The 22,362-nt window shown below is 39.2% G+C and overlaps 1 protein-coding gene across 1 annotated transcript in view; it reads left to right on the top strand.

Moving 5' to 3' along the window:
• Positions 1-4,461, top strand: part of LOC127450085 (glutamate receptor ionotropic, NMDA 2A-like) — a 264,291-nt gene extending 259,830 nt beyond the window's left edge. Inside the window, exon 13 of the mRNA XM_051713824.1 lies at positions 1,647-4,461. Within this exon, the coding sequence (XP_051569784.1) occupies positions 1,647-3,446 (1,800 nt within the window). The 3' untranslated portion in view covers positions 3,447-4,461. The remainder of the gene's footprint in view (positions 1-1,646) is intronic.
• The last annotated feature ends 17,901 nt before the right edge of the window (positions 4,462-22,362 follow it).

The following is a 22,362-nucleotide window of genomic DNA, read 5'->3' as shown; positions in this document are numbered from 1 at the left end:
CTTTCAAACAATTAGTTGGACTGTAGTTCAACTACTTGAAATTGTGAGCAGTCACACCCGTTCCTTCTTAGATTTCATATGTAGTGTGCAGGGGCCTTTACAGTTTTTGATTGTAATGTCATGGCACAGAAGAAGTCCTCAGCCTGAGTTTTCCTGAGTCCTGTGTCTTGAGGGACAGCCAATATCACTCAGCATAACTTGTGAGAGCATCAGTGCTAATCCAGTTAGTGTTTAAGCTCAGTCTTTACTCTGACATGGCCAGGCCCTGAAAGACAAAGTTTGTCATAAATAAGATTTTAGACCACTTATTTCATGGCCAGGGAGCTTAAAATGACAGTGCAGCAGTCTGTTTTGACAGCATGATCTCTAGCACAGACAACAGCTCAGTATGTCTTTGTTTAGTTTTGATCCCTGATGGGTTTGTGTACATGCTGTCAGTGTGAGAATATGGTGGCTCTAATTAGCATCTCTAAGGTAATGAAATATGGGAGTTGGAGGACACAAGCATAACTGATAGAATGTTTACTGGTGAAAAGTGATTTATAGAAAAAGTAAGGGGAAAGGATCGTTTGAAAGGAAATGTGCTTTTCAACACTAACCCCTTGGCATTTTTTAAATGTATTTTTTAATACATAGTATTTGATGGCATTCTTGCCACCGCTTTTATCTGTGCCCTAATTAAAACTGCATAAGTCCCCTCTGGTCTCACTGATAGGTTTATTTGAAAGTCTCTTCAGGAAAATTAAGATATAGAGGATCTTATAATACAGTAATAAGAACTGAAATTTACATATTATTTTTTCAAAGAGGTTGCAGGCATCAGGGAATTTTATAAGCAGACCAGAAATTAGCCAGGGCTCAGGGCAAAAATGCCACTGAAAGTAAGAATAATGACCCACGTAAAAATATTTTAAAATGTTTTTATAATCTGTTACATACATTTGATATAGTTCATAGTATTGAATATCTATCTAGTTATGGGGTTTAAAATCACAACTGTCAAAAATAGTTCTGTTTTATCTGTCTCAGAGGCGTGTTGTTGCATGTGTAGCTAATATGAAGTAGGTTTTGATGAAAACAGAAACAACTCCAAACATGAAAAAATAACAGTGAAATTTAAAAACACACAATGTGAAGAAAACACTAACAAAGCTAAAATGCATAAATGCAATCTAAATGCTTTGAAGTCTATTGTGATGATAGACAGGAGAGAATGGTTTAATTTAATTTAACTTAGGGCCCGACTAAATATTTACAATGTATTCTTGCAGAGTGTTGGCATTAATGCATTGTGACTTACTGACATTCTTTTGTATTTGTATTTGATGTTGATTTGATGTTATAGGTAAGAGAACTTACATATAACAAGAGAACTGAGAATGTGTTTCGTTTTATTGATTCAATTGAAACATTTGACATAAAGGGACGACATGGTTTCTGTAAGGTTTGGTAAAAAAACAAAACAAAACAACAACAACAAAAAAATTACCCTAAAAATCAATTCTAAGGGGCAACTATTGTTCTTTAATAAAGGAAGTTAATTTCAGACACTGTTTGGAAGCCATAATTTTGGGGGAAAATGTGTCAGTTGTTTTGCAGTTAATGTATGAGTACTGAGATGGATTTCACTCTTTTTTTTGCCATAGGGTATATGGAGTTGCATTCATGGTGTCCATATCGACATGAAAAAGAAGTCATCTGACTTGGACTTCAGCCCACAGTCCAACATGCTTAAGCTGATCAAGTCTGCCAAGCAGATGACTAACATGACAAACCTCAGTGGCTCCAGGATCAGCTCTCCTAAACGTGGCAGCGAGTTCATGCACTCGGCCAGCCCCATGATCATGGACATGATGGCTGAGAAAGGAAACTTCATCTACACAGACAATCGCAGCTATGCCCAAAAGGATATTTATGGAGACTCCAGCGACTTGCAGGCTTATCTAACCAATCGCCACAAAGACCACCTGAACAACTACATCTTTCAAGGTCAACACCCCCTCACCCTCAATGAATCAAACCCCAATACGGTCGAGGTGGCAGTGAGTGCAGATACGGCCCAGACCAATGCGAAACCTCGAGCTCTGTGGAAAAAATCAGTGGATACATTACGTCAAACCCAGGGGCCTGATACTTTGGCCCCAGACCCCCGTCTGTCCATGAAGAGTCAGAGGTACCTGCCAGAGGACACGGCACACTCTGATATCTCTGACTGCTCGAGCAGGGCCACCTCCTACAAGGATCCTGACAATAACAAGCACCTGAAGCCCAAGGATAACTTAAAAAAAAGATCGATGACGTCAAAATACCCTAGGGATTGCAGCGAAGTAGAGCTGTCCTACTTAAAGAATAAGCAGGGCGGAGTGGGCCGGGAAAAAATCTACACCATAGACTCTGAACGGGAGCTGAGTCTGCACTCAGAACCACAGCACTACAGAGAAGGCCGAGGCCTCACAACTGATGATTTGGATTTCTCCGAAATTTACTCCGACCACAATGACAATTACAGGAAATGCGACCAGCCCATCATCCATCTAAACAGCAGCCCCCTGCATCAAAGCAACTCCGACCTCCTGCCAGACAATGTCTACAACAAACACTATAGCTTGAAAGAGAAGAATGTCAGCAGTCCGCATGAAAGCAACGACCGTTTCAAACAGACTCACTGCCGGAGCTGTCTTTCCAAGGTGCCCAACTATAGCACGGGGCCATACGCCCCCATACGCTCCCCGTATAACCGATGCGAGGCTTGCCTCCACATGGGCAACCTTTATGACATCAGTGAGGACCAGATGCTACAGGAGGCCATGATTAGCCCTAGCATGCACGATGATGACATGTTCAGCCACTACTGGCCTCAGACGGATGGGCCGCACGTACAGAGGAGGAACAGACTGAGGCTCAGCCGCCAGCATTCCTTTGACAATATCATACTTGAGAAGCCCAAAGAGATTGACCTGAACCGGCCGGCGCGGAGCGTCAGCCTAAAAGAGAAGGACCGCTTCCTTGAGGACAGCCCTTATGAGAACATGTTTAACATCAAGGCTGACAAACTGTTTGGCAGCAGGTCCATGTTCTTTAACCGAAACCTAGAGGAAAGCAAGCGAAGTAAGTCACTTTACCCTGATCACCCAACAGACAACCCCTTCATGCAATCTATACGGGACGACACACGCCTGGTCCACAGGAGCTCATCTGACATTTACAAACAATTGGCTCCCATCAAAACCAGGAATGAGAACAATCTGAGGTCCTCTGTGAAGTCCACCACCTCATATTGTTCCAGGGATGGTCGAATACCCAATGACATGTACATTTCAGAGCATGTGATGCCTTATGTAGCCAACAAGACTAGTGCATACTCAGCTCCCCGGGTTCTCAACTCTTCACAGTTTAGCAATAGACGAGTATATAAGAAAATACCTAGTCTTGAGTCAGACGTTTAATTCTTTTTGTGTAGAAATATTTACTCACTTAGAATGCCACAGTCACCTTCATCTAAAAAGTACCCAAGTACTGTCTTTGCAGATATCACTTTTCTTATACAAGTGAATCAGCCTGCAGATAGCGATTTCCAAAGATTTCAGCATTTTAAGATGTCTGCAAGGCAACTAGTTGCTGAAAGACAGTCAATTATGAGCCAATAATATGTGGTCCAGGATGGAAGTGTGTACACAAAATGCTAAGTGCTAAAATAGATGCACTGCTTTGAAGTCCGACCCAGCACTATGGTGGACTGAAGCAGATTATAGGGTGGGGTTTCAGGTGTTTGGCCCATCACAGCATGTGATGAGTGCATACCTGTATCAAACTGAATGTGGCTGGATTAGTTCCTGAAGCTTGGGTATTTCATTCACGGCACTCAGCAATTGCATTTTTGCTTTTATTACTATAGACTTGGGATTTTTGGCATTCTAATCCCTATTTAGAATTTAGAAGTGATCTTATTTGGTAGCACAATAATCATTAGTTACCCGCCCACCTCTGCTTTATAAACAGAACTTCTATATTACTGTCAGGAATAGATTTTATGTTTTGCATGTGTGTTTTTTCCTTGTCTTTTTTCTGTTGTTTTGGTTGAAAATACATTTACATTAAGGTGATTTGACTGGACAACTGAGGTGGTCATCTGTGCAATGAAAACATGACCTGTAAGTAGGTGATTAGACCCTGCATTGTGTTGGAACCCTGAGATAAGACAAACGAGCAGCCTCTAGGAATATTGTGTTGATCCTCCATTTACAAATAAGTGCTCTTTTGTGATGGAAGTTTGTCTCATATTTATTTTGTTCAGTTCTTCCATTCTGTCACTGTACACTGTGAAACCAAATCAGAACATCACCTCCAAAAGACTGTTGTTTATGTTGTAGTTTGGCAGAGCTTTTACTTACAAAAAAGTATTAAAAGTGTCATGGTAGTATCATGTTTTTTTGGGCATGCACCATGGTACTACCATGGATTTTTGGACACATATCATGGTACTATAATGGTTTTTGAACATTTATGTTTGTATTTCCATGTTTGTTTGTTTTTTTTTTGTTTGTTTTTTACATATAACATGGTACTACTATGTTTTTCTACATGGTACTACCATGGTATTCTTGTAAGTACCGTGGAGTACATATAAATACTGTGGTACATGAATTTCAGTTTCGTGTTATATCAAAGTACCATGGTATTACCATCTGATACTATCACTGTACCATTTATTTATTTTTTTTAAAAATTTTTTTACATTTTTGTATGGGTTGCTTTGCATTTGTGATCCAGTCAAGTCTAAAGAGTGGTGCATTTGAAACATTGGGTTAGCTTGAAGTCTGACTCATTGGTTTTCTGTTGCAGTCCGAACATCGAAATATGCTATTCAAATAGAGGACTACAATGCAAAACCGTTGTTCTGCAGACCTATTACTGAACGTTATACTGTACAAACATGCTCAATGAACTCCATGCAATGTGAATCAAAACACATAGCCAAATTGTATATTAGATCAAATATCTCAGGATGCTTCTTTGTCATTTTGTGTACTATTTTCACTGCAGCACTGAGAGACACATTCACATTTTGTTAGGCATACTACTGAATGAATGGGTTATTTTATTTCCTTGCACTCCAGTGTTGTCCAAGGAATTCCAGTGCAGTTGTGATACACAATTAGACATGAAAGACGAGAAAAACAGCAATCAGTGATCATTCAGCTATCTTTGAAACAAGCTTTTTGTTTAAGAGTTCAAAATTTGCAGTGAAACAGGATGTTTATCAGACTTGCCCTTATAGTCACTGTTTCTTTTACCTTACTTAATAATCTGACACTATTCAATGTACACCATCATTTTGAATATTTCATCACTTTCGTAGTAATGAACATTTTCATCATATGAAGTGCTGCTTTATGAAGCTAATGTGCTGTATGCACATGTAAAATATCAAGGTCTTGTAATCATGTATGCCATATATAGTTTTTACTCTTTGCAACTTGTTTTTGTTTTGAGTTTTATTTTCACCCTTGTAATACCCTAGTCTTTAAAGAAAATGTATTTTGATTACATGAAAAATTATAATAATGGCATGCAACTTAATTGTAACTCTTTCTATGTTTTTGTTATGATGTTATGATCACAGATTATTTGTAACAGGGTGCAAATATAGCATATATATGAAAAGAAAATTTTCAAAAGCATTTCAGTGCTGCTGTTTTGGGGAAATAAGCAAGGTATTAGCCTCTTGGCCATCACAATATTTCATATATTAATCACTAAGCCACATCTGCATTTATCTAATATCTGGTGGCCATTTTTGTGAGGTGAGGTGAATATCCTTGCTCTTCCATGATTGGCAGGTGAAAACGTCACCAGCTGCGCTTTCTGTCTCTTACCTGTCATGTATTGCCAGACTTCAGCTGTAAAGAGAAAAAAAAGGGTCTGCTGTGCCTCCAAAGATATGGCGTCTTCTTGAGTTTCTCTATTATCTATGGTTTGCTGTAAGAATAGAGCTTTTTTTAATTCCTCAAAGATTTAAGCAACTATTTTGAATATAAGCCACTTGTAAATTGCTTGTAAATTCATATTCGAATATGTCATTATCAAAGCTACGATTATACAGAGTAAACAATATTTTTTGTGTGGGTTTCACAGGTCTGTACAGTAGCACTTGTTTTCTGTAGCGTACATTCCGAAAAAAAAAAAAAAAAAGACATCACTCACAAGGTCTGCATTAAAACGTCACCTTAAGAGATTTCAAGTGTTCAAGCAGTTTGTATACAGGGGTTGTAGCCCTGCAGTTTTTGTAAGCTTGACAAAGCTTGATGGGGGGGGGGGGGGGGATGGGGGGTGATACAGGCATTGCAGCAGATTTTTCAAGGTAAACACTGTCAATCCACTTGAAGGTGAGCTTGGATCAAGCATGCCTATAGTTCGGTTTGTGGAGAGCTGAGAGAGGCCTCTTTGGTTCATAGGCGTACTGCGCAGGGGCCATTGTGAGACTGCAGGGTTTTGAATCATCCTGCTCATGAACCAAAGCTTTTTGGCCACTCGGCCTGTCGTTTTGGCCGCCAAACTTCTGGGATTTTTACACAACATTTTGAAAACCAAAATGTACTTTTTACTTCACCAGTATTGTCATTCTGTGTTTATCGATGGCTATTTGAGGTGGTCACATCTGTTACGTAGAACAGTGCAGGTCAGGTTTTGATTGCATCTAGATAGATATGAAATGTATGAAATTATTTTATATAGCAGTTTTTGGCTAGGCAAAAGCCATGCATAGTTTATTTAAAATCTAATATAATATATTTTGATTTTATTTGCCTTTCATAGAATAGTTAAACAATTGTGAATTTAAAGTAGCTCAAATGCAAATTATTTCTATAAAAAGAGCTAGACTAGGCAAAGTAGTTGACTTACTAAAAGTAAGCAAGGTACAAGATTTTTTTTAAGTCACAGAAACAATTAGTACTTTCTCAATCACACCTTAAATGCCAGTTAAGGATTAATCTATTTGTGCGTAACATTTGTTATGCCCCATTGTTTTCGTCAGAGAATCAGGCTTTTTTGTTTGTTTAATGTGTGTATATGTGCATATCTGTGAATCGAGATAGGCATTCATTAAAGGGATAGTTCACCCATAAATGAAAATCCTGTCATCATTTACTCAGCCTCATGTTCTTCCAAATCCATAGGACTTTCTTTCTTCTGTGGAACACAAAAGGAGATGTAACACCGCGTCCTAACCAGATATGCCGCGATATAAGGCTTTTCCATGTAAACAGAGTTTTTGTCCTAACCAGCCATGACACACGATGAGCGACAGGGCTTTACATTTTTGGAATGGTTTCAATTTCTGCAACGTTGTGCCAGGCAGCACAGTAAAAAAATGTGTCTAAAAATATTCTTATTACAGTATATTAAAGCCGGCATCTCACTAGCCAGTTTAGAACAACTTGATTTTGGCCGGGGGTATCACACACCTACCGAATGTTGTGCTTGAGGTCTCATTCTCTTCAGTCGGAGCTCTATCACACACACACACCGGATCAGAATGGCAAATGGGAGACAAACCCGCTCATTCTGGCTTTCTTTCTGCTTCCGTGTCATGTGGAGATCGGAAAAATAACAACTGGAGGATCGCATGAACATAATCATAACAGACTGAAGAAGGATGTGATTCATAAAGTAACTTTTTTCCTGTGTATGTGTGTGGTTGTGTAATTATCTCCTTGGGGCTTGCCGTAGAAAATGTTATGGAGCTTATGTGAGAAAATGAGTTGCATTCAATAAATAGACTGTTTATTGAATGATAAACCTGTGATTGCTCTGTTTTCTGAATTTTATTGGCAATTGTCCTCATTTTAGTGTATGAATATCATGGTGTTGTGTCCCACCTGGTGCTGATAGACAGATTGCTTGGTGCTGGAATCTTATTGCGTCGCATCTTGTTAGGACAAGGTGTTAGGCAGAATGTTATGGACAGACAGTCTCAGTCACTATGCATGTTCACTGAATGAAAAAATAAAAAGAAAAAATGCAATAAAAATTTTGGACCCACTTTATATTAGGTGGCCTTAACTACAATGTACTTAACCATTTGATACAGTGTACTTATTATGTACATACATGTTGTTGCATTGTAATTACATTTAAATTACTTGCATTTGATTACATTTGTAGTTACACTATTAACTTTGCCCCTAACACAACTCTTACCCCAAAACCTAACTCTAACCCCTAATCCTACCCTTACTCCTAAACTTACCTGTACCTCAACCTCAGTATCAGCAAATGTGGGCATTTTGCAGAACAACATGTAGTTACACAGTGAATACATAGTCTTGTATGTATTTAATGTTATTACATAGTAGTTAAGGCCACCTAATATAAAGTATGAGCAAGTCATGGGTGTTTGGAATTACATATGGGTGAGTAAACGATGACAGAGTTTTTATTTTAGGGTGAACTATCCCTTTAAGATTTTCACAGTCTGTAACAACTCTTGAAATAATGCATAGATAAGCTGACTATTTACACTTGGAAGTGTTTTATGACTTTTCAGACAGCTGAAATAGCTCCATTAACATGAGTTTTGTCTGTTATAAAATCCATTAAAGTGAAAGATACATACAAAAACACTTTCTCTCCTTTGAGGTGAATTTTACGGCAGTATAGGGCAGAATAAAAAATAAATAAAAAAAGAGATGCGTTTGATGCAGTTAAGGGAAGCAGGGATGTGAGACCATTACCAATTTTGCATCCACATGGAAGACCATTCTAAATCCATTCTTTCCAATTCTGATATTTTGCCGAGTGCAGTGTAATAAGAACTATGGGCCCTCTCTGCTGCCAGGCAAGCTGTTGTACTGTCACTGCATTGTTGGCGGTGTTCCCATCGAGGTAGTTTCAAGGAGAAAGCCCTTCAACTCAAATTACATCTGCCAGAATTGCACAAGGCACAGTGAGATGGGGCAGGTGGGCAAAGACAGGAGTATGAGCCCTCATGCATGGCAGTGTCAACTATGTAGCTCACTCCCTTTCACTCTCAGGCTGCTTTATTACCCTCAGGAAGACATTTGCAGGGGCAAAAAAAAAAAAAAAAAAAAAAAAAAAAAGGGCAGCTTGGAAACAAAATGAGCAGTTTACTTGATTCCAACAAATCCCTTGCTCAAATTCTCCTCCATTTCTTAAATGAGAGCTTTTACTTTCTCAGTCATTCAGTTCTTTTGGAAATGCCATATTTTAAAGTAGTACTTCAATTTGCATTGCAGTACTGATATTTATTATCTGAAGTATTTGGTCACTAAACTTAAGGTACTTTTTGCCAAATTTTATGGATATACACAGTTAGAGAGAGAGGGAAACAGGGTGGTAACACAACCTGGACTTGAACCCTGGACTCCCATGAGTACCATGGCTCAAGATGTCAAAGTGCTCACACTGACCACAAGGCCACTGTTTCAACAACCTTGAGCAGTAAAACCAAACTCTGCTTTTGATTCTAATCCTATAACACATTCATCAACACAATGTCCTTTTATGATTTATGTTTTAAGTATTCAATTATTTTAATTGGGAATTAAAAGGACAAATGACCCTTAAAGAGCAAAAAAACAAACAAAAAAAAGTGTTATTTTGAATTGTGTATTTGATTGAATGAGCACAGAGCTGCTGGAATATGCTGCCTTCCCTCTATGAAATAATTTTGATCTTGGATTCACAAATGAGAGAAGCATTATTTAAAATGAATCACTTGTGTTTTCTGTTTAATATTCACTCTTATGTGCTTTGCATTCATATTTTATGTGGATAAAAGTAGAAATTATTTTAGAATAGTGTTTTATACTGGGGAAGGGTTGTCATGTGACTATAACTTATTTATCACTGAAAACCATGTAACCTGCTGCCAAAATGTTCTTTTATAATAAAGCACTATCATTTGTGTGCATACTGAAATGTCTTAAGAACTTTTTTTAATGTAAGTTGAAACTAATCTCTTACATAAAGCTGACATAAACTTGCATTATTAGAACCATTTCTGCTATTGGCAAATTGCATGAGAAAGTACTAATTCAGTGGAGCAGGTCGAACATATCTCTTGTTATCTCTAAAATACATTTGTTTCCAGTAATTTGTAACATAAAGAAAGTATTGTGTTCGGACTTATTTTTGGTTTTCTGCTTTTTTATGTATATGTAGATCATATTAAGGAACAGCTATGATACGTGACTTGTGAAATGTCAATACGATGTGGTTGCAGGAAATGTGTGCTGGGTTACAAGATGTAAAAACATGTATATAAGTAAAAGTTTCATTTTTCTAATAAAGACTTTTCTGCCACTTTATATGGTCACTGTATCTATTGCAGTATGTTTTCAAAACCCGAGCTCTGGCTGCATTTTGTAGACACCTAAAAAGTTCATGAACCAGGGGGTTGGTAAAACACTGACTGACAGCTCTTTTTATTCCAAGTGATGATTGGTACATGCTGTATGGCAACAAACCTAGTGCTCACCCCAGTTCATTCAGGCCTCTAGTTATAGTCTGAAAATGTGTGAAACTGGGGCTGTTACCCAGCAATATTGCAAGAGTCGAGAAAGCAGCTTTGCTATGGGCAGAAGTGAGGCATTATGTGTGCACAATGGAGATGCTCTGGCGCATACAGCCCGAGGACGGAGCACACTAAGAAATGAAAAAGGAACTTATCTGTTTTGTCATTTCTCCAAATATGGGCTAATTCAAATGAGACAATCTGTTTGTTTTGTTTTCTCAGTGCAGTAATTAAATATTCAAGATAACAGTGTAGTTCTTAGTTATCATATTAATAAAAACAATACTTAAAATATTTTTTTATTATTGTTATTACAAATGTCAACTTTTGTAGAACCAGTTGTTATTATTGCCAGATGCTATGTGCACCCTGGTGCAAATAATGGTATAATGTATTTACGCCCCAGCGCAAATAGTGTCAGATATTATTTGCACCCCATCCCCTGTGCAAATAATGGTAGATACTAATTGCACCCTGGTGCACATAGTGTCAGATGCTATTTGCACCCTGGTGAAAAAAAGGATATATGTTATTTACACCCAGTACAAATAGTGGCAAATATTATTTACACCCCAACCCTGGTGCAAATAATGGTAGATTTTAATTGCACCCTGGTGCACATAGTGTCAGATGCTATTTGCACCTTGGTGCTTAATAATGATATATGTTATTTACATCCAGTATAAATAGTGGCAAATAATATTTGCACCCTAACCCTGGTGCAAATAATGGTAGATACTAATTGCACCCTGGTGCAAATAGTGTCAGATACTATTTACATCCATATTTAAATACAAACATACAGCAGTGTGTTTATTATGTTTATTTAGAGTCCCACAGACAAACTACATTAATCCCTACCCCTAAATCTAACCTTAACCTTACCTTACCTAAAAAAATAACCTTGGTTTTACTACAGTAACCATGGTTTCATGTGGGAACGAGTGCGATCGACAGACCCCGCCTCCGGATCAAACCCTTCTCTGCACTCTTTGACATTCACTGTGACCAAATCACTGCAATGAAATCAACATTTATATTAATTTTTATCTATTATTTTAAGTAGTATTAAAGGAAATATTAAGATTTTATTGCACTTTATAGCATGATCATATATGATTATAAAGTAAGTGGTCTTGGCATGCTTTAAATGACAAAAGCAATACCTTATTGAAAGTCAATCAGAGTCAGAATCAGCTTTATTGCCAAGTATGCTTACACATACAAGGAATTTTTCTTGGTGACAGGAGCTTCCAGTGTACAACAATACAAAAAAATAAAAAATAAATAAAATACAAAAATACAAAAACAGCAGCAAGACATAGATAATAATAGAAAATAAAAAATTGTTATACACTTACGTACATACACACACATTCATACATACACATATACACATACGTAGTGCAATCTAATACAAGTCTGTTATCTGTTATATACAGTGCAAATACAAATATGTTTTGTATAACCTATAATCCTCTCAGCAGTCCAAACTGTCCTTTGTAGTCTTCTGATGTCTGATTTCGTAGCTGAATCAAACCAGACAGTTATTGAAGTGCAGAGGACGGACTCAATGACTGCTGAGTACAACTGAATCAGCAGCACCTGTGGCAGGTTGAACTTCCTCAGCTGGCGAAGGAAGTACAACCTCTGCTGGCCCTTTTTCACAATGGAGTCAATGTGTGTCTCCCACTTCAGGTCCTGTGAGATGGTAGTGCCCAGGAACCTGAATGACTCCACTGCTGCCACAGTGCAGTTTAGAATGGTGAGGGGGGTCAGTGTTGGGGTGTTCCTCCTAAAGCCCACAATCATCTCCACCATTTTGAGCATGTACAGCTCAAGGTTGTTTTGACTGCACCACACAGCCAGCTGTTCAATCTCCCTTCTGTATGCAGACTCATCGTCATCTCAGATGAGGCCGATGACAGCGGTGTTATATGCAAACTTCAGGAGCTTGACAGAGGGGTCCTTGGTGTTGCAGTCATTGGTGTAGAGGGAGAAGAGTAGTGGGGAGAGCACACATCCCTGGGGGGCACGAGTGCTGATTGTACAGGTGCTGGAAGTGAGTTTCCCCTGTCTCACAAGCTGCTGCCTGTCCGTCAGAAAGCTGGTAATCCACTGACAGATAGACATGGGAACAGAGAGTTGGTGTAATTTATTCTGGAGTATAGCTGGGATGATGGTGTTGAAAGCCGAACTGAAGTCCACAAAAAGGATCCTTGCATATGTCCCTGGTCTGTCCAGATGTTGCAGGATATGATGCAATTACCTGGTTGACTGCATCATCCACAGACCTGTTTAATCTATAAGCAAATTGAAGGGGATCTAGAAAGGGTCCAGTGATGTTCTTCGGGTGGGACAACACCAGTCTCTCAAATGATTCCATGACCACAGACATCAGGGCGACAGGTCTGTAGTCATTAAGTCCAGTGATTTTTTATTTCTTTGGGACAGGAATAATTATTGAGCATGTGAAGCAGCATGGGACTTCACACTGCTCCAGTGATCTATTGAAGATCTGTGTGAAGATGGGGGCCAGCTGGTTAGCACAGGATCGAAGACACGCTGGTGAGACGCCATCTGGGCCTGAAGCTTTCCTTGTCTTTTGTTTCCGAAAGACGTGGCTCACATCATCTTCACAGATCTTAAGTGCAGGTTGAGTAGCAGGAGGGGGGAGGATGGGGGTTGCAGGAGGTGTTGGTGTTTGTGTGAAGTGAAGGTAAGAGTGGGTGTGGGGTGTGAGATTGGGCCTTTAAAATCTGCAGTAGAACACATTCAGGTTGTCAGCCAGTTGTTTGTCCACCACAGGGTTGGGGGTAGGAGTCCTGTAATTTGTGAGTTGTTTCATGCCATTCCACACTGATGCAGGGTCATTAGCTGAAAACTTGTTTTTCAGCTTCTCAGAGTATCTTCTTTTAGCCACTCTGATTTCCTTGTTCAGTGTGTTCCTGGCCTGATTGTACAAGACTTTATCCCCACCCCTGTAAGCATCCTCTTTGGCCTGACGAAGCTGCCTGAGCTCTGCTGTAAACCACGGTTTGTCGTTGTTGAACTTAGTCCTAGTAGGAATGCACATATCCTCACAGAAACTGATATATGATGTAACAGTATCTGTGAGCTCGTCCAGGTCTGCGGCTGCAGCCCCAAAAACACTCCAATCCGTGCAATCGAAGCAGGCTTGTAGTTCCTGTTCTGCTTCATTGGTCCATCTCTTTACAGTCCTTACTACTGGCTTGGTTGATTTTAATTTCTGCCTGTAGGTTGGAAGAAGATGAACCAGACAGTGATCAGAGAGTCCCAAAGCTGCTCTAGGGACAGAGCGATATGCATCCTGTATTGTTGTGTAGCAATGATCCAGTATGTTCCTGTCTCTGGTTGGGCATGTAATGTGCTGTTTGTATTTGGGCAGTTCACGTGTGAGATTTGCTTTGTTAAAATCCCCAAGAATAATAATCAAGTGAGTCCGGGTATTGTTGTTCCGTGTCTGTGATTTGATCAGCCAGCTGTTGCAGTGTTGTGTTCACACACGTGTTTGGCGCGATATACACACTCACCAGAATAAACGAGGAAAACTCCTGCGGCGAGTAGAAAGGCTTACAGTTAATAAAAAGCACTTCAAAATTAGGACAGCACATCATCTTTAACGTTGTTACATCTGTACACCAACTTTCATTGATGTAAAAGCATGTTCCACCGCCTCTCGTTTTCCCCGTTAACTCCGCGATGCAATCCGCTCTGAACAGCTGAAAGCCCAGCAGATGTAACGCGCTGTCCAGAATGGCTTCACTCAGCCAGGTTTCTGTGAAGCACAAGGCAGCAGAGGTTGAAAAGTCCTTGTTTGTGCGGGTGAGGAGATGTAGTTCGTCTGTTCGTCGCAAGATGAATGCTCGGCAGCGCTGTTTGAAAGCCGCGCCGACGGAGTTTGACCAGCGCACCGGCTCGTCTCCCTCGCCTGCGTCTCCTGAACAACAAAGCCGTGCCTCCAACTAAAATGTCCAGCAAAACGTCTGAATATTCAAAAACCGGGAAAAGACTGGCTGGTATAAGCTGTCGAATGTTCAGCAGTTTGTCTCTGGTAAAATTGACTGGAAAAAGATTACTAAACACAGGACAAACAAACAAAAACAACAAAACAATAGGAGCGCTCCACACCGAGGTGGCCATCCGCGGCACCAACATGATTTCCCAAGCTTATATAATGGATGTTAGTCTATTAAAAATGCACAGGATACAATGGAATACATATTCACAATGTACATTTAGATATTTCCCATGTACATTTTTCTAAACAGGGTATAATTTAAGTTACATAGGCCTATATGGAAAGCTTGCAAATACTGTATATTGAAATATATAATCAGCATTTTACAAGCTTGACTTGTAATGTCTTATAACCACTTAAAAATATCCTATGGATGGTTTATATTGGTCATGTTATAATGCCTTATGTTTTATAACAGTGTTTATAATTATTTTTGAGAAGTTATAACATATTATAAGGTGTATTATAAGACATTGAAGAAATGAACAAAAGTGTGCACATCCAATGACAAAACAGCTCAGTGTGGGTGCCCGGCCAAATAGGTATCAGAAAAAGAGAGAAAAAAGTAGGCACACCACAGCTCCAAAAATAAATATTTTTATTATAGTGTTCTCACCTAAGGTGACATTTCGAGCTCATGACTCTTCATCAGACAATAAAACCAATCAAAATTCAGCCTTTATATACCCTAGAACAATCGATCAATATACATCATAATTAACCAAAGATAAAAAAAAATTATGATGCCTCAACCTGCACAAAATAAAACTGAATACCACAAATAAATAAATAAATAAATAAATAAATAAATAAAGGTAAGGTAAGGTATTATGAGACATTAAAATGCATTATAAATATGGACTTCATAGAAAGTGCTACCAGCGATAAATTTACATGTATTGTTAATTTTCATTGGAAAAGGACATCAAATCGCACAAAATACGTGATTTTAATTTTGGACTTTTGAACCCATCAGACACTTTTGCATCGATTCAAGTGTGATTACCTTTTCCTTGTGTGCAACCAGAAGCTTGTTGCATTAGCAGCATGGGAGACCCATGCTGTGTCCGAAATCACTCACACGTTCACTCATTCATTGTTTCCTATGGATAACAGTGAATCAGCAAAGAATGAACAAAATGAGTGAGTGAATATGGATGCTGGCATATACACCGTGCGTCAGAGACAGTCCTGGCGCATCTTTGTCACATAGGGTAAAATGTGTGCATTTAATTTTAAACTGTAACATATACTGATAAATGTTTAGCATGTACAGGATGATGATGCAACATCCAACATACTATCAAGGGAAATAAATAGAAACATTTACTAATTTAGTTGTCATAGCACAAAATTTTAAATTATGAAAAGGTTTGCTAATGAAAAGTCAACCTAGTGTTTCCAAATGATTCACTGCGAGATCAGTATATTTGTCTACTGCTCATACATAGTGTCATGTAACGAGTATTTCTAGCAATGATTCAGGGCTTGATGTTTCACAAATGCCCCCAGAACCCTTACTGAGCAAAATGGAAATTTTATATAATTTTCGTTTAAAGCACCACCCACACATACATGCTTTTGTTCCCCACTTGTAGGCATCATAAGTAATAAGAGGGGTGTAATGATTAGTGCTTCTGTAATAATGTGATATTGATCATATCTGCTATGATTGGGACAAATATCCTTTCAATATCTAAATGGCCTTTGTGCTGTGGGGAGAAGAAGACTATCACTTGGGTGTGTGCTATTTATTGGATCTTTAAGCTTCTGGTGTTCATGGTTGAATACACTTCAACAAAGCAAAATAGCTGTGCTGTCTGGCTAACAATGCCTTACTTTTCCTAGGAGAAAGATAACAGATGAAGATGTAATCTTTAGCACAAAAGGTTTTTCAGAGTAAGTAACTTGGTTTGATGTAAATGCTTGCAGCATTTCAGCACTAACGCATATTCATAACTACTCATGATAAAGATGCTGCAGGCGCCAACATTTGAACAATCACAGCATTACCTGTTAAGTCAGATGAGATTTTCTTGATAAATGACTGCTTTTTAAAATCTCTCTCAACCAGTTTCTTATTGTAATCTTATGAGTAATCTACAAGAAAGAGAAACATGAAATAAAAATTCAAATGGAAGACAAAAAATTGGCCTTGCAGGCACTGATAGGAAATATGTAAAGACAGCAAAATATGGGGCCAGCATCTGTGCACTGTGAGTTACTTGTATGCGGAATGACTTGAGCTGCAGTTGCGCCTTTGTTGCTCAGTGAAGGAAATTTAATAATAATAATGCAGTAATAACTTTGCTCTGTTTCAAACACTGGCTGATGCAGACTCCTGATCTCCTGCATGAATCTTTTAAAGGGCTGCAATTAATCATCACAAGCCTGATGTGGACTGACAGGACTAAAACTGTAATTAATTACTTCACAAACTAGCCAACAAAAAGCACTTTTGTAGTTGACATGGCCTGACAAAATACAGCATTCTGGGCTAAACACTGTCTTTCTCTGACCTTTTCTTCTGTTATGATCCTTCTCCATGTAGAACAATAAATGTAACTCAATATACATGAATCTAGAAGACAGACTGGAGATTTTCATAACAAATAGATTGTACAAAGGAATTCTCTTCTGCGTTACAACCCCGACAATCTTTTTCACATTCAAAGGCACACATCACCCTTTTACCAAAAATAGTATGCTGTTGCTGGAGTCTGAGCCCAATCTGTGTAATGTTGGTATCTAGCAGTGGAAGAGAGGAGACACAGGAGTGGAATCTTTAAATCCTTTAATTATAATCGCTGGAGTGGAACAAACACTGGAGTGGAACAAACGCTAAACATTACAAACTAGCTAAACAACTTAACACTTCATAAACTCAGCACAATACTTCAATAACTCAACGTAACACTGCAAGGACTGACAAATGATGAAGAAAACTAGAGGGTATTTATACACAAGAAACTAATGAGGGAATGGAAGGCAGGTGGGGATGGCGATGAACAGATGGAAGTGATTAGGGCAGTGAACTATGGGAAATGTAGTGCAGGGGAAAACTTCAAAATAAGAGTCCTTGAGGAAAATGAGGGCAACAGGCTGTGACATTACCCCCCCCCCTTTAAAGGGCGACTCCTGGCACCCAAAGACAGATGAGGAGGGTAGGATGACACAGAAGATGAGGGATCCAAGGAGGATGATCAGGAGGCCTAGGGGGCAGCTTCAGGGCTGGGAATTGATCCGGGGGCCTGGGGGGCAGCTTCAGGGCTGGGAATGGGTCAGGAGGCCTGGGAGGCTGCCACAGGGCTAGGAATGGGTCAGAAGGCTGAACCACTGGGGAAGCGGGAGGAGCCAAGGGAGGCTCAAGGAGAGGAGCCGAAGAAGGTGGAGCCGTGGAAGACTCGGGGGGCTGAGCGCCGTGGAAGGCATTACAAACTAGCTAAACAACTTAACACTTCATAAACTCAATGCAATACTTCAGTAACTCAACGTAACACTTCAAGGACTGACAAATGATGAAGAAAACTAGAGGGTATTTATACACAAGAAACTAATGTGGGAATGGAAGGCAGGTGGGGATGATGATGAACAGATGGAAGTGGTTAGGGCAGTGAACTATGGGAAACGTAGTGCAGGGGAAAATTTCAAAATAAGAGTCCTTGAAGAAAATGAGGGAGACAGACTGTGACAATCTGGAACCCTTTTCAAAATGTTTAATGTGATACATGCTTAATGTGGCTTAATGCACTAAACATTCACCAAGGAGAACCTAATTTTTCTCAAACATTATCTTGTAATGAACATTATCTGCTGTCAGAAAAACGCAGCTGTAATCCTCAGAGATAAACAATATTTTATGTTAAACATTTTCTACCTCATAGAAACCCATTATGGAAACACACCTTAATGTTACTTAATGTAAACTTAACTGTGTTTAGATTCTGGGCTCATCAGTCTGTCTGAAGACAGTATTTAAAAAATAAGGTGTAAAATAATAATAAGCATTTATAGCAGTTTTCGGTAGTGTAAAAAACAAAACAAAAAGCTTTACATTAAACATTGTGATTTGCATTGAGATTATGAGTTTATCAGTTTGTCTGTAGGAAGTATTTATGATCAATAACGTACAAAAAAAGGTCTTCCAAATCCACATTAAGCTGTTTCCTTATAAAAGGCCTCTATGAGGGAGAAAACGTTTAGAACAAAATATGCCACATGATTCTCTTTAGTCAATGATTTCTGTGCCAAAATTATATATGTGAACTTGAGACTTAGCTTTAAAGCGACATTAAAAAACAAGCTGTAGTCTAGTGCAGTCTAGTCTAGTCCAGTCCAGTAAAATAGAGTAAGTTGTATAGTACTATAGAATAGTACTATAGTACAGTATAGTATAGTATATTATAGTATAGTATATACCCTCCATTAACCATTTCTATTCACTTGATTTAAATGAAGCTACAAATGCTCTTTGCTCAGCATTAACTTCTTGCCTTGATAGTGTCTGTCCTCTTACCTCCAGGCCAGCATGTGCCACACCCTCCAACCCCTGGCTGTCGGAGACACTTCATGATCACCGAACCAAGCTGAGGGCTGCGGAGAGAAAGTGGCACAAGTAAAAAGACCGTGCTGACCTGTGTAAGTATCAATCACTTCTCTCCTCTTTTTCCACTAGAGTTTCTGCTGCTAAAATTAATTATTACCAGAACAAGATAAGTAACACTTCAGATTCCTGTAAACTATTTTCAGCTTTCTCATCTCTTCTCTATCCTCCTCCACCACATCCTTCTACTTCTCTGACTGCTGATAACTTTGCCACATTTTTTACTGACAAGGTAGTGAGCATCAGCAACCAGTTCTCTACACCTAACACCCACAGCTACTCTCTTCCAACATCCCATCCTCTGTTTTCCTCTTTCTCTCCTCTCTCTGATACTGAGGTCTCCAAAGTGCTTCAAAAAGGGACATTCAACAGAGACTGCCCTCTTGACATTAGCTGAAACCCTACAACTGGTGAGAGCTAACTCCAGATCATCTGTCCTCATCCTCCTTGACTTGTCTTTAGCCTTTGACACAGTAACCACAAGATCATCCTGTCCACCCTCTCTGACCTGGGCATCACAGGAACTGCACTTGGGTGGTTTGAGTCATATCTCACTGGCAGATCGTTCAAGGTCTCCTGGGAGGAGAGGTGTCCAAGACACACCAGCTGACCACTGGGGTTCCACAAGTACTTGTTCCACAGTGCTTGGACCCCTCCTCTTCTCGATGTACACAACATCACTCGGGCCGGTCATTGAGGCACATGGCTTTTCCTACCACTGCTACGCAGATGATACACAGCTCTACCTATCATTCCAGCCTGAAGACCCTACTGTCTCAGCTCGTATCTCTGCCTGCCTCTCGGACATTTAGGCCTGGATGAAGGAACGACACCTTCAGCTCAATCTTGCCAAGACAAAACTCCTTGTGATCACAGCCAACCCATCTGTTGACCAAAACCTCACTATTCATCTTGGTTCAACTACATAACACCAACCAGAACAGGCCAGAACCTGGGAGTGGTGGTAGATTACCAGCTTAATTTCACTGCATACATCTCATCAACCGCCTGGTCTTGCAGGTTCGCACTTTACAACATCAGGAAAATCAGACCTTTCCTGTCTGAATATGCTACACAGTTCAATTTAGCTATACTGTTAAATGACTAAATGTAAAGTATATTATAGTATAGTATAGTACTGTACAGTACAGTACAGAACAGTACAGTATAGTTTAGAGTAGCATCTGCAAAACTAAATCATAGTCAGCAATCCCTCTACCTATTTGAGAACTGATTTATATTTAGTATGGATATATTCACAGCACCAAGTCTTGCTGCCCCATGGTAATGCAACAACAGAAATGGCAAATCTTTCTGGAGTCATAATGCATGGGGCAAAAGATATATGTTATACTCAATAATGGTCCATGGCCAAAGACACCTTCCAGCGTGCTGAGGTTATCCCATTTAAAAATCAAAAAGTTATCTGGGTTAGAAGTATAGATCCCTCCCAGCTGACTGTGCTGTAAATGATTTCCCTCAACTGAGGCAGACTTATTTGGGTATCTAGGGCATGAATTCAAACGCATCATGTCGACAGCTAGGCTGTGCAAGCTCATACCAAATGCTTCAGGTCTCACTCCACCATCTTTCATCAGGTTGTTAACTTCAGTTTATCCAACCGATGGAGAGATAGTTATCATGGTTAGCAGGAGAGGTCTTTCTTGTGTGTTTTTAAGATCATAGATGTTCTGAAAGAGCATTTTTTCTTAATTAAATGCATATACCTAGAGGAGATCTTTTACTATGATGTCAAGGTTTATCTTAGCTACTTAGCTTCTGCTGGCAGCATTATGATGGTAAATGCAGTATGCTGGCAAAAAGCATGTTTCTCCATTGTATTGTATGAAATGTTTTTTTGTTTTTTTTCTCCAAGAAACAAATACAGTATACACATGAAAATGTCATTATATTATAGTACACTGATTCAGGGGAGTTGACAGGGCAATAAACTCAGCAGGGAGTTAAGTTCTTTATATCATTAACATTCACTCAATAACAGGCACCAACACCCTGTTTTTCAATTGCTTATGTAAATGAGGTTATCGGCTTAAAATAGGGAGAAAAATTGGTTAGTGGGCCAATAGGTTAAGTAAAATCTCCTAAACTCAAAAAGCAATGTCAAGGCTCAGCAGAGACAAAGGAAGGCATTTTGGCTCCAGATATCGACTAAGCTATGTGCTCAGAATACATATTTGATGATTATGCCGTTATTTTCATCCATTCTATATAATTTTGCCTTTGGTCAAGCAAGATTGGGCGTTCTCACACTTGTTTGTGGATAAGAGACTAATCCATGCAGAATGTACACATTTGGTCATTGTAGATAAGACCTAATGGCTTTCTGGGTGAAGGACCAGCAGTTGATTGCTTGTGACATTAAAGTCCTTTATGCAATCAAGAAGTTACGTGCAGTTATTGACGGCTTAATGCGACAAATTAGGATTTATTCTAAGTGTCTCTAAATTTTGGTCCTTAATTTGTTCTAGCACATTGAAAATCATCTTAGTTTCACAGATGAAAATAAATGCATAACACTATTTAACAGGTTATCAATGAGCCAAGGGCAGACAAAGTTAGTCATCCATGTTCTGAATCACAGGCTGGTTTCTGGGCAATATGAAAGACTACCAGTGACTCACTGCTGTCTGCAATTAAGCTGTTGAATATCTCTTTTAATAAGCAAAATAATGATGCATATGGAGGGCAAAAACACAGCTCATTGTTCAATGTCTGTGCTTATCTATTTGCTATGAAATGCAGTCAAAGCTTTGACTGTCCTTCACAACTCAGCAGTCAGTGATTTGACTTTCAGCCTAATTTACTTAGCAGCAAGAATCTCTCTAGAGAATTCCACTCTATATCTGAACATATGGACAGAGTCTCATTGGTAAAGCTCAATTTGGGACAAAATCGCCAATAAGTCAGAGAGATGCTGTTTTCTCTATCTTTATATTTAGATAATGAATATTATCATATTTAGAACATTTGGTCATCTGGAGGTCATTAAATTGATGACACAGACCAGAAAATGATAGGCCATTATCATCAATAATGTAAGTCAAGGGCTACATGTAGAAATTGTAGTATGAGGCTTAGTTATCAGGATTCGCACTGTGTCCATTTGTGGTAAAATTGACAGAAGTGGATGGTTCTAATCCGTACTGCCAGCTCCGTTAT

The sequence above is a fragment of the Myxocyprinus asiaticus genome, chromosome 13 (genome assembly GCF_019703515.2).
Source record: "Myxocyprinus asiaticus isolate MX2 ecotype Aquarium Trade chromosome 13, UBuf_Myxa_2, whole genome shotgun sequence".
Lineage (NCBI taxonomy): Eukaryota > Metazoa > Chordata > Actinopteri > Cypriniformes > Catostomidae > Myxocyprinus > Myxocyprinus asiaticus.
This window is presented reverse-complemented; position numbering and strand designations above follow the sequence as displayed.